A 14,149-nucleotide genomic window follows, 5' to 3' on the forward strand; every position below is an offset into this window, starting at 1 on the left:
AGCCTGACAGGGGAAGTCTAAAATTCCTTAGACTTGCAGATCAGAGGCACAGAAGGAGCCCCTGAATTGGGAGGGAAATGGTATTGAAAGTTTTATGGGGTGGTTGCCTTTCAAAAGATCCTTCTACATTTCAGACCCTAAGACAAGCATCATGGAGCTCTCTTCTGTGGGTACTAGCTGGGAGAAGAATCTTTTAAAAGGATTTTGCTTATTGATTGTCAGGAACAGACTTGCTATTTAAGTTTTAATAGTTCTCAGCAAGCTTGCAATTCCAAAGCTTGTGAATGAGCAAATTCTTCTCAGTCACTTTTGGTGTGTGTGTGTGTGTGTGTGTGTGTGCATGCATGTGTGTGTACACAGTGGTGGTAGTGTTGTTTTTGGTACAAATCAGAATGCCCATGAGATAGATCAGGTTCATTTGTATTAGTTTTCAGTTTAATCTCTCCTACTGCCAGATCTTTTATCTTCTAGTAGGAGAGAAAAAAAGAATAAAGAATTCTGTAGATGTAACTAGAGGAATGAGCAGAGCCCTAGGTACAGAGGAGAGTAATAGACCCTGTTGTCAAATCAAACTGAGCAGCAGATCCTGTGACTTGGGTTATGGACTCTCAAGAGCTGTTTACACTTGGGGTAAACTAATGGCTGATAATGGTATGGGGCAGAGGCTGGGAGGAGTGGCTGCAGGGTGGGAAGACAGCATGCTGAGGTGGGAAGACAGCACGCTGCCCTTTCTTCATTCCTATCTCTTTTCTGTTGGCTGATCATGACAACTGTTCTTTTGACTTTACCTCTTTCTGAAAGTGTGTTTGTTCACTCTTTTTCTCTTTTTTTCTTTTTTTGGAGAGGTTTTTGCTATAGAGCTGTGCGCTCACCAGAAAGAGAAACAGAAAGCAAGAAATCACCCCCCCCCGGGGGGGGGGGGTGGCCACGCCACAATCCCTTCTCCTCCTCCTCTCAGTATCTTGGGCATGCATGCACAGATGCCCAGTGTGCGTTTAAGCTGCCGGGTCCGGGACTCGAACCCTAGTTGACTACATGGGAGTCCAGTGACATAGCCATTACGCTAACTGCTGGTCACTTCACTCTTCTGACTAAGCAGGTGAGACATTCACTTATAGACACTGCAGGTTCTGAACGAAGAAAGGGATAGGAGACAAATTTTATAAGAGTTCCACATCAGTCAGTGTTCCTACAGGAAACAGATGGCACCCTTGAATTAGAATAATCAAGGAAGAAGTATTAGAAAGAGAATGTTTACAGAAGTGTGAATGGAGGAAAACCACAGTAACCTGGGGCTCGTAGCCTCAGAACTGGGTCCACCCTAGAGAAAAATTGACTAGAAAGTTACAGTACTCAAGAAGAGAGATGTTATAGAGCCGCCATCTTTAGAAGAGCAGCAACCTTTAGGTGAAGGACACAGATAGTTCAAGGCCACCCCACCCCCCCAGTGAGGAAAAAACGGCTGTGACTTCACTTTTCTCTTAATGAGGAAGCCACAAGGCAGGACCCCATGAGTTAGAACAGGGTGGAGAAGATGAAGTAGAAACCTGTCTATCACAGAGACCCATTTTGGGCCAGTCTTACTACTAGATGCTTTCAATACACATGATTTTATACAACACACAGTCTTAGGAATAATATGGTATTCTCTCTATATTTTCATCTGTTTTAAATTTTACTTGTGGTAAAATCATGGAATAAAATCTGTCATCTTAACCATTTTTAAATGTACAGGTTGATACATTAGGTACCACTATCACTACCATCCGTCTCTAGAATTCTTTCTATGCATGTTTTCTGTACCCATTAAACATTAACTCCCTGTGTCTGCCTCCCCCAAGTCCCTTTCACTTTCTGTCTTTATGAATTTGATCACTGTAGGTACTTTACAGAAGTAGAATCACATTGTATTTGTCTTTTGGTTACTGGCTTATTTCACTTAGCATAATGTCCTCCAGGTTCATTCACGTTGCAGCGTGTGTCAGAATTTTCTTCTTTTTAAAAGCTGAATAATATGTCATTGTATGGATAAACTACATTTTGTTTATCCATTTATCCATAAATAGACACTTGGGTAGCTTCCACCTTTTGGCTATTGAGAATAGTGCTGCCATGAACATGGATGTACAAATACCTCTTCAAGACTGCTTTCAGTTCTTTTGGGTTTATACCTAGAAGTAGAATTGCTGGATGACATGGTAATTCTATTTGTAACTTTTTGAGGAACCTTAATACTGTTTCCCATAGTGGCTGTATCATTTAACTGACATCACCACCTACAGTGCACAAAGGTTCCAGTTTCTCCACATCCTTATCAACACATTATTTTCTGTATTTTTAGTTTTTCTGATAAAAGCCATTCTGATGAGTGTAAGGTGGTATGTCATGTGGTTTTGATCTGTGCTTCATCTTTATAGAAGTTCAAGCAAAACTGAATACCATTAAGCAGGAGAGCTCATTGTCAACTTCTATATCCCTGTGTTTTGTTTGTTTGTTTGTTTGTTTGTTTGTTTTTCCTACTATGTATATGTTGTCTTCTGGATGAAAACTGTATTTCCCTAAAAGTTAACCTTGGTATGGAGAGGCTCTCCTTTCAATCAACCAAGTCCAATTGCACTGATGCTAGGGATGACTCTTTCATCTTCTTTATTGATGAATGACTCTTATCGGTAAGGAAGCCTGCTTAGAAAACCTGATCACTATGAGCTGTTTGATACTAATAAAAGGGTCTCAAACTCTCAAAGTGAAAAGAGAAGTTGGTGTAAGTTTTTCCATAGTTGATTGAGGATGCACACATTGTGTTTTTAAAGGAATCGTAAAGAGAGGGTGATTCTCATCAGCTGCCGATTACCCATGTCACTGAAAATCAAAAGCCAAAAACACTGAAATGCCCAGCTGGTGGTGAAGACTGCAATCCCAGAAAGCCATTTTTGGAAGCAGCTTTATTTGAAATAATTAAAAAGATTCGGTCTTTGTAGCCAACTGGCATTATGCTTCAGTGCAGCTTAACTTTGTGTTAAGGAATCTAGCTAACGAACTAGTTAGATAGACATCTCTGTATGAGAGTCAACAGAAGTGCCCTCTGAGAGCCTCATTCTTTCAGACTTTCATTTTGTAGCAATTTGTGGCCATTTCTTGGTGACCTGTAAGGAACAAGAGTACATTTCTGATGAGCTCCCAGACCCAGACTTTGAATCTCCATAGTTTAGCCTCTAGGTTTTTGGAGAGGTGACTATGATTTATGTGTGCAGTTTGCATGCAGCTTTATCGTCTACAGTCTGAGAGTAGCCCAAACTATGTGTCATGTCTTGACCATTTCCAGTATGGGTGAAGGGGATTTTAACACTATTCTAGAGGAATGATAAAGATAGGTTGGTTTCTACCAGAGTGTTTACCCCCTGTCTTCCTTCACTAATAACTTGAAAATGCAGTTCAAGCATCATCACAATTCAGAATGGGAACTGACAGTGGATGCTCGAAGTCATTGCCAGATCTTGTTCATTCCAGGATATCATTCTACAAAATGATTGGGCTGAAAAGCATATTTAAACTCTACAAAAAAATAAGCAAAGGTGTGGGATCCCTGGCAGAACCTTCTCAGCCTTCGGGCGAGAGCCCATTTGGCTGACAGACTCGCTCTTCCACACCTGCAGGAAAGCTGGGTGGAAAGATATTCTTAACTAGCTGTGAATTTCATTATGTCTCTCTCCAGCCAAAGCCACTCAGGGGTGTGGCGGTGTAATGGGCTGCCACGCAGATGGGTTGCAAAATGCAGAGCCCATCTGTCTTTATCATGCTCATTTCCTCTTTTATTAAAATGTTAATGAATATAGTTTTTATTTATCATTCAGTGGCATGTGCGGCATCCTTTTCTGGGAGACAAATCTGCAATCTGCCTAACCATGTGAGCTGACAGAGAACTTTTCCTGTTACATATTGAACACAGGAATTAGGAATATTTTAGTTCCTTTTAAACTGCCATATGCAGGTTGAACAAAGAATCCCTTTACTTGTTAAGAACCACATGGGAGTAATGAGAAGCATACTAGATTGCTGTGGAAAACCTTGAGTTCCACACCAGGCTCACCAGTCACTAGTCATATGACCATGAACCTTGATTTCTACATCTGCTAACTGGGGATAACCACTCCCTCTCCTAAAGCTGTCTTGATAAACAAATGAGATGATTTGTGGAAATGCATTTGCATGTACTTGTTATCACTCAGACATGCATGTTCGTGAGTTTGAATATGTTTTCCTCATTCTTTCAGACTCTCCATGGAAAGTACATCTGTCAAATGTTGGCCCTGAGATGACAGGCGTCACTGTGAGTGACCTGACTCCAGCTCGCACCTATCAGTTCAGGGTGTGTGCAGTGAATCAAGTGGGCAGGGGCCAGTACAGCATGGAGACCAGCAGGTGTGTCCAAACCCAGCTCCTGTACAGTGACCAGGAGCAGCCTAGGGCAGAAAGACTGAAGCCTGGTACTGGGTGGAGGAAATTGATCAAAGTGATTAACATTCATCCTTTAGAGGTGCTGGCAAAACATGAGCTGAAAGGACTATCACAAAAAGGGAAAGCACAGTCCTGCACTGACCTAGCTGGGTTTTTCTTAATTTCTCTAAGGCAATTTTCTTGGATTTCTCCTGTGATGCTCTGGCTATGCCTACATAAATTGTTCTTGAGAGCACAACCCTCTGTACACAGGAAATTAAGAGCTTACAAGTTTTCAGTGTCCTTTATCCACCAGCAGAAGTTGGTGCCACTAGCTTTTCACTTTGACAAGTATAAACCTTCTGGGGTGTTATTAGGGAAGCTGAACGACTCCAGTGTTTCTGCGGTGGTGTCGCATTTCACTCACTCATTCTTGAGAAGGCTGCTTTCGAAGCTCATTCGAACAGCACATGGGAAGACCATTTCATCAAATTTCAGCATGCCCTCTCCACCTAACCTGAGCTTTTAGTGGGCTTGAGTTGTAGAACAGTTGAGGTCTAAATGATAATTTTTCCCCAAAATGTGGGAGTTTGATATGAGAAATATTGAAAAAGCTAAAGAAGGAGTCTCAGACTATGGTCCTGTAAGATGGCTCACTGAGACTTGTAATTTTTTCAGAGTGAGGATACTGTGGGTTAGTCAGACATAATAAGGTCCCCTCCTCTGTCTTCCTTGTTGCTTGCTGAGCTGATTTCCTATTATGTTGACTTGTAACTATTTCACACACATTCTTTTAGTTTGGTCAGCTGTATGTTTGGCCTTGCTTGTTGATAAATATATTTATATATTTATAAATAAATTAAATATTTTCACAAATAGGCTCAGGGATCAATAAGACAAGGAATGCAAATAAGGATCGTTGTTTCTCACACTCATCTCCATCTCTCTTTTTCTTATTTATCCTTTATTTTTAGGTTGATGTTACCTGAAGAACCACCCAGTGCTCCCCCCAAAAATATAGTGGCCAGTGGGCGTACCAACCAGTCTATCATGGTCCAGTGGCAACCACCCCCAGAGACAGAGCACAATGGAGTACTGCGTGGATATATCCTCAGGCAAGTAACCTGTGATTGGCCATTTTCAGACTGTCATTATAATGAGTCAAGTATATATTTCACCAGTGTCACAAACTAACATGTTTATAGGAGACAGATAGTAATTCTGGGAGTCAGGTCAGGTGTGAGACTCTAGAGAGTAGTGAAGTTTGTGGCAAACTGTAGAGCATAACGTAATGCAGACATCCTCACAGAGATATTGTGTACATATCCAAACATAAGGTACACACAGAACTATTTTCAGTGGTTGTATTTTAGCAGGAAGATGGTGTTAATATGGGTTAAGAGTAAGGAGTGCTATTCATTGTAAACTCTTTCATTTAAATTTTCACCAAGGACATGTATTATTAAATTAGAAATGTTTAATAATAATTCATTTTATATCATTATTAATCATTGCTACCATGCCAGGATGTTGGTCAGTATTGGCAGATTGTCTAGTATTTCAAAGAAATCCAAAATCTAGCTTTATACATATAATCTCACAATTTCTAGAAGCTTGAAATAAACCAAATATATGTTGAAGAAGTCAAATGCATACATCTGCAGGCCAGATAGAGTAGCAGGGTGGCCAGTTTGTTATCTCTGCCTTTTAAGGGATGGTTTGGCTTCTAAAAAATATTAAGAGAACTATATCAGAACTTAGTTGTGTTTGAAAGAAGAAATCTTTGCCAAAACTACTGCTAATTTTTAAATTGCACTAAGTGTGATAATTGCAGTGATTTGTTGACCTAGGTAAAAAGAAAAAAAAAGTAAAACAATATTAAAGGATAATTATTAAAGCTCTTCTAAATGATTGTTCTGCTTGTGGATGTATTTGGTAATTTTATCAAACCTATTGGGACAAGAACTGTAGACATTAATTATTCCTTCTTCCAAATGCCTACCTTGGGTTTACTCTTGACTATATGATCAGCAAATACTTAGTTAGCAAAGGTCTTAAGTAGATAAATTTAATTATTTTTTTTTTGAGAGGTTTTTGCTGTAGGGTGCGTGTGCTCGCCAGACAGAGAGAGAAAGAGAGACAGAAAGCGAGAAATCACCCCCCAGGGGGGATGGTCACCCCACAATCCCTTCTCCTCCATCCTCCTCTTGGGATCTTGGGCACGCATGCACACGCGCTTGGCGTGAGTTCTAAACCACCGGGTCCGGGATGCGAACCGCGGTCGACTACATGAGAGTCCAGAGACATAGCCATTACGCTAACTGCTGGTTCCCCCAATTTAATTCTTTAGATAAATGTAGATATATTGTGAAAGTGTTGCTTCTTAACTCCATTATGCTCATATATGAAGGACAGATCATTCTCAGTGTATATTTACATAATTAGCCATTCATCAATTAATACTTGTTCATGAACATTTTACATTATAGATACAAAATTTGCCTGTCACAACTAATTCACTGTTATTCTCGAGTTTTACCTCCAACTGATGGATTCTCCTTTAAACATAAGCCAGATCATTATCTACCCGAGGTGGTTTAGAATGGACTATTCCGTGGGGGTACACAATGGGCTAGAATCAATACTCATATCCCCCTTTTGTCTCTGTGCCCCCAACTGTCCTTTCCCACTTCAAAGAAGGGCAAAGAGAAGATTGAGGTTCTGTCCCCTGTAGGAAGGGGGCTTGTGGGCTCTGGCTCCTATTGATGCTTTTGGGAAAATTCCCGATTTCTTGACCTTTCTCCTCTCTAGAAAATAGTCCTGTGCTTCCCACTGCTTGAAGGGTGAGGTATTCTACTGCACATTACCCCTTGTTCCGTACCCATCAACTAATGAAAATAATTGGCTTGCCCTCTTTAACCAGCCCCTCACATGCTTGTCATCCCAGCTGCCTCTGCCTTTTTTCAGCACGTGCTGGAAAAGTTTCCTTAGGCGGAAGCTGTCAAGTAAGGACTTTAAAAGTCATCCTGCAGAACCAGGCTTGGGGCACAGAGTTTAATAATAAAATCTCTCTGATGTTATGAGGCCACAGCAGGGACTGCACATTTCTCTATTTTGTGGGATTACTACTGTTAAAAGGATTTTCTGTGATGGTGTCAGAAGAGTTGAGTGCTGGAGAAGAGGGCATCTGTATTTGTAGGGGCTTAAATCAAGAAAGCCCTAAAATGAGGGTGCAATACCCAAGGCCTGTGAATATCAAAGTTTTCAGAAATTAAAGACCCATGCCAAAATGAATTTGCTTGGAAACATTTCCAAATAATCCTCCAGTCTGCAAATCAGCTCTCTGTTTGCAAGCGTGTATCCTCCAGGGCACAGTCTCTGTCAGATCCGAGGCACAATACATGGAAAAGCAAATGGAAATAAATCACCTTCGTGGCTTTGGCCGTAAGAAGTAGTTAGGATGCGTGTGCAGTAATAAAATATTTATAATAATGGGCAGGGTGTTTCTTTGAAAGGAGCATAGGGGTTATGTCCTTTAAAAACATTCTCCTGTTTATTTCCGTATAAAAAATCATCTTGTTCTGTCTGAGACTGTCTCCTGGGCAACATATCCTACAGTAGGAGGAGGATGCCCTGCTCTTGCGTTATTAATTGCGACCTTCTCAGACATCTGTGAACATTACAAAAAGCACCCTGGGCCACTGGTCAGAATGGACCAACCTGCCTGTTCTGGAAGGGAGCACAGCCTGTTTTGAAGATGTGGATTCTGCAGTTTGTGTCTCACGTTTGTATAAAGAATGGCCTGAGAAGTTGCGTGAATCATGTAGGCTTTGTCTCTACTAACCCAGAGTTGTCTCTTCCGTACTGCTTACTGGAAGAGCACTGTTTTTTTATTTTTTAAATATTGGAGGTAATTTGCCCTTTCACATTTCTTTCACTTCCGTAGCTTCATCTGATTCTTGCAATAACTATATGAAATGCTCTTTTATCATTCCCATTTTAGAGAGGTGGGAACCAAGGCTCAGAGAAGAAAAGAATTTGCCTGAGACCATTCAGCTCATAAGTGACTGAGCAGGGACTTCAACATCAGATTTCTGATCTTAATTTCTTTGCTTTTTCTTGGAATATCCATTGTATAGTAGTGGGTCCATACCAGTGAGTCCTTCCTGAGAGTTCATGCTCATTATGTCATGTTAATTCTAGGTGGTTTTTGGTACCATTTACATGTCCAGGCAACTCAGTGTTTAGAGAGGGTGTGGATCCAATTTTTACCATTTCCAAATGGCTAATTATCTCAGTGCCATGTATTTTTAAAGATCATCGTTTGTAGGCTGGGAATTTAAATGGAAATACCTGTCACATGAGTTAGTCCAGGACCAGCCTTTCTCCCTGTTGGCACCACTGCTTTAAGAACCATCACAGTCTATAAGTGAACTGAACATCCCCTGTGAATTATACCTGTATTTGCGTGGCATAGGTAGTTCACTAAAAGAATGCCAGTTTAGTGGGTATCTGAAATTGATAGAATATGAAGCAGAAATGTAGTATGATCATTTATACTTTTGGCGGTCATACGCAAAAGCAGGAGGCAGCATTGGACATTCTTGCTATTCAGATGCTGTCTGCTCTTAATCATTTATGTTTCCTATCAAATAGGCCTCACCAAGTGCCAATGGCCTGTAAAAACAGGAGATGAAAGAACTCTCTCAGAAAATTCTGGTTTTTCTTGTGAAGATCCTTTTATTGCCATTTCTCTATTTCCTTATTGAATTTTCAGCCATTATTCTCTTTGGAAAGTTCTTTCTTTATGTTTAAGGGTTTGAATTTCTGGATTTATTCTCCTATCCCAATAATGGCAGCCTTGATGCCCTGGTCCCCCAGATAGAGATCTGAGATCCATCTCCTTTGTGCTCTGCCCCAGACAGTGCCAATAACTGACTAGAATCTGCTGATCCACAGAGTCAAAAACTCAGCATCATGAAGGAACGTGAAGATTCCAACCTGGCATAAAAAGCTGATGGATTTATTGTTGCCACTCTGGTTTTGGACCCCTCGTCAATCTTTTCCTCTTTCCACTTATCATACAAAGCCACATTTTCCTGAGGCAAGAACACTTCTGGGATAGAAATTAGATGCTTTTGTAAGCTGCAGGATGACTAAGAAATTGCTCCTGCTGTATGTGTCCCTCTCTTTACCCAGAGGGACCGATCCAGAAAAAGCTCAGTGCATTAACTGAGTCAGTTCAGTACATTAACTTCCATAAACTGAATTATGGAAAAACATTTGCTAATCAAAATAATGCTACTAAAGTCCTTTCATAGTGCAAATAGCAATTTTTTAATTTATACATTTCCTAAGTCCAAAGTTGTGTAAGTTACCTTTTTGATAAACACAACTTTTAATTTCTGCTTTTAGTATGCTAAAGAACACATTACCTCAATACTCACAAAGGTTCCCTGAAAAGCAGTCTGTCATGCTTAGCATTAGACTAATATTCTAGAAGTGTTGACATCTTTTCAAAGCTACTTATTCTAGTTCTGGGATATTCTTGATCAAATACAAATTTCCTAGGTGGAAACAAAACTGGAAGTCAAGTTCATGGCGACCAAGAGATTACATGTTGCTTACTTCTTGACTTTCCCTCACATTTCAGAGCCACAAGAAGAAAATATTTCTTAAATTAATTTATGGCAATATCCCAATGGAACTCATGTCTGGACTTTTTGGTACTGAGTCACTGTACTCCCTACACAAGTTACACTTAAAAAGCTATACTTTTCACTGAACTATAGTGGCATAGTTGAAATGTCAGTTTTGGTTTTCCCATAGTTTATAATCACTGTGAGATTAAATTATGCTTTTAAAATCATTGAATGAGGAAATAGTATTTTCTGGAACTGACCTCTCAGCTTCCTCTTGTTCATTCACTTCCATTTCTCCTAACCATGCATAATAACTGCAAGTAAACCCAACTCCTGGCTCAAGTTCTTTCTCTACAGTCATGGGCTTCCTTTATGGTGCAGGTACCGCCTGGCTGGCCTACCTGGAGAATATCAGCAGAGGAACATCACTAGCCCCGAAGTGAACTACTGCCTGGTAACAGACCTGATCATCTGGACACAGTATGAAATCCAGGTGGCAGCTTACAATGGGGCTGGCCTGGGCGTCTTTAGCAGGGCAGTGACCGAATATACCTTACAAGGAGGTAAGCTTGCTTTCCAAAACCACAACGTTGCAGAATCTCTCTGGGGGAGTAGGTTTTGCAGTTTGTTTAGCAAGCGTTAGAAATTTAAAAAGAGGATTCAATCTTCTAGGGAACATTTAGAAGAAAATCTGTGATGTATTTAATTTAATGTATAAATTCCTAAATTAAAACAATACTGTAGGAAGGAAACAATATTCCAATTTCTGGATACTGAAGGCAGGAAGTAGCTGTATAGATCCCCTAATTAGTACATCTATTCTTGAAAAGTTACATGGAATTGAATTTGTCTAAGTGGATAATTGTTTTGCAGTAAAGCTGGCTGTGGAGTTCTATGTGATCCTGGGAATGTTTTTCGAAGAGAGTGATTAGTTACAATTTTGGTTTTAGTGATGTAATATTGACGTGATTATTGGTAATAGAATTTACAAGTTGGTGGGGATTTTGTTTATTTGTTTTGTTTTGTTTTGCTTTTTGCTTTTTGCTTTTTTGAGTTACACAAGCAAACAATTTACTAGATCAATAAAAACTCTCCCAACCCTGGGAAAAACATTGACCAGACAGAATGTCATAAAGCCAGTGGGTCTTAAATATGTGTAGTAAGACCCAGCTCTATCATTTCAAGGCTTTCTACTACATCTAATCCCCCAGTGTTTGCTGGAAATTTCAAGTCTCATCCCCAGAAAGACCTGGGCATTGGGAAGCATTCCCCACATTTGCATTTCATTGTTATTGCTCTTAGCAATAATAAATAGACCCTCTGTTGGTGCAGCTACATTTGTCCTACAGCAGTCCAAATCCTTGCTCAGGGAGGCAATTTTTCCACAAAATCTAAAATCCTTTTTCATTCAGCAATTTATACCCTCTCCTGATTCGCAGGTGTGATTTTATTTGCTTAGGCATTTTTATTGCTACCAGGCCTTGACCTTTTTCAAATGATAAGGTTTCTAACTGCCCACTTCTCTCCCCAAATCATGCCTGAGACCTAATGTTCCTTGATATTACATGCTGTTATTATCATCCCTTATTGATTGGCTGTCTGTTGTCATCTGTAAGTCCATAAATCCTCCTTTATAAATTAAGTGCAGTCAGTTCTGCCTACACAGTGACTAGCAGAAATATTTAAAATGCAGGATAGCCAAGAAGTCCTGTCCATCTGAAAGTAATTCTTGATTACTCATTTGAAAAGGAATATGGATGAAAACCTGGACAATTAATGTTTGCTTTAATTAGTCTATTTAATAAAATAACAATAAACTTCAAAGTACTTAAAATGACTAATAATGCTATTAATAATCCCTTATTACTGCTTCATTTTATTACCAGTGCATCTGAGTTCTCTATGAAGCAGAGGAAAGCAGATTTTAACCTAATTGAGAAGAGCTTTGAGGTCTTAGAGTTTGGCTTTTATTCACTTGGCATTAGGGAACCATTAAAGGTTTAGAGACTATGAGTGACATGTTCAAAATGCTATGTTAGAAAGATAAATCTGCCACCAGGTGTGTAAGCAAGATGAAAGGGGGAAAAAATGGAGGCAGCAACTCCACAGATAAAAGAGCAATTATTTGGTTATGAAATGATAAATTTTCCCCAGCTCTGGTGACTGGCAAGAGTAGAAGATAGGGATGTATATTTGAGTGATATGCTTTCATTTACAGAATAGTTCGTATGTATTACCTCAGTTGAGTCTCATAGCAGTGATGTAAACTAACGCTGTTAAACTTGTGACACTCATCCAAAGCTTCCTGTACGATAGGACTAGGTATAAAAAACATAAATGGAGTCCAGAACCCTTTTAAAATTGCTTACAGTTTTTTTGTTTATTTTATTTTATTTTTTTGAGAGGATTTTGCTATAGGGCACGTGCACTCACCAGAAAGACAGAGAGAAAGAAAGTGAGAAATCACCCCCCAGAGGAGATGGCCACACTGCAATCCCTTCTCTTCCATTCTCCTCTTGGGCACACACACACATGTGCCCGGCATAAGTTTAAGCCACAGGGTCCGCGACTCGAACTGCAGTTGGCTACATGGAAGTTCAGCGACATAGCCATTACGCTAACTGCTGGTCCCAAAATTGCTTACAGTTTATAGGATAGAATAAGCCAAATTGTATTTTTCAATCACTTATACATAAGGAAACTGAATATTAACTAACTTGAATTTAGTTCGTCTAAGGCCCACCTGGCCAACAAATGGCAGAACCAAGCTTAATATGCAGTCTTCTGGATCAAGACCACTTTTCTCTGAGTGACATTAGCGGCCTCCGAGGTCAGCAGGACTTCAGGAAGATCTTAGTATGGTTAGTGGTGAACTGGCCAACCAGAGTGAAGATTGCAGCATGATGGGTGGGCTCCTATCTCTGTATCTATTAATTTTCTAAATGGAGAAATCACTAAAGTATGCCATGACTCCATAAAAGGATCTATTTTCCCCATGCAGGTGAAAATTTGACTTCAATTTGCCTTTTATAAAAATAACTATTTATTTTATTTTATTATTATTATCATTATTTTAAAATTTGCTATAGGACACATGTGCTCACCAGATATCTATCTAAATAGATATATAAATATACTTCCTGTATGCTCTGTGGAATTTAAGTGTCCTGGGAAAAAATTCCCTTGAACTTGCTGAGATTCAGAGAGAGAGAGAGAGAGAAAGAGAGAGAGAGAGAAAGCAATCCAGCCTCCAGGTCTGGGACTCAAACTGCACGTGGCCATGTGGGAGTCCAGTGCCTTAAACATCATGCCACCTGCTGGCCCATCAATTTGTTTTTTGACTGCATCTCAATTTTTGTAGCTGGGAAGGTGAGGAAGAAGTGTCTTTTCCTTGCCTGAGTGTTTGATATCTGGTATTGCCACACAGAGCTTGCCCTACATGGATGGGTTTTAAGGACACCTAATGGATTATAATTCTTGTCTTCACTCACCATGGGGCATTCAGTTTTGATGCTCTTGAGGATTCTTGAGGATTTTCTTCCAGACCCTGACACCAACCCTAAACCCCTTTCTTGACCACTGGAAAGATTTTTTTCCAGTTTGTGAAGCACCTGAGGAGACCCAGGAAACCCTTGCCCACTCTCACCCTCTGTTTGAGGGACAATCTTGAGCCCCAGGACAGATTGGAGATGATAGTACTTATTGACCACAGCATTGGGATACTGTCCTTTGACTTGGTCTAAGCCAAGCTCAGGCACATTGTCTGGGAAAGAGCCCAGCCTGGCAAAGGTGGCTGGCCCACAACTCCAGGTGACTTGGGGTCAGTCACTGTGTGCTTCATTTCTCTTGGTCAGCTAAACAAAGGGACGTGAGCTTGTTAATTCTGTCCTTGTCTCAACATTCCCACCCAAGACAGGACAGAACTAGGAGAGGATACTAGAACACTGAGTTGGTCAGGGTGGGCCAGTGTGCAGGGAGACAGCAGCAGTGGGAGTGAGGGGGAGACTCACAGTGAACTGAATGACTGGATGCAAAGGGGTCTCACTAGAAGATGGTATATCAGAAGGAAAAAT

General features: G+C 40.3%; 1 protein-coding gene across 1 annotated transcript in view; it reads left to right on the top strand.

Annotated features, from left to right (window-relative positions):
• Positions 1-14,149, top strand: part of SDK1 (sidekick cell adhesion molecule 1) — a 731,734-nt gene that overhangs the window by 493,667 nt on the left and 223,918 nt on the right. The window contains exons 16-18 of the mRNA XM_006143594.1: positions 4,272-4,419; positions 5,409-5,549; positions 10,458-10,639. Coding sequence (XP_006143656.1) covers positions 4,272-4,419; positions 5,409-5,549; positions 10,458-10,639 — 471 coding nt within the window. The remainder of the gene's footprint in view (positions 1-4,271; positions 4,420-5,408; positions 5,550-10,457; positions 10,640-14,149) is intronic.

Source organism: Tupaia chinensis, unplaced genomic scaffold (assembly GCF_000334495.1).
Source record: "Tupaia chinensis unplaced genomic scaffold, TupChi_1.0 Scaffold000101_1, whole genome shotgun sequence".
In the NCBI taxonomy this organism is placed as follows: Eukaryota; Metazoa; Chordata; class Mammalia; order Scandentia; family Tupaiidae; genus Tupaia; species Tupaia belangeri.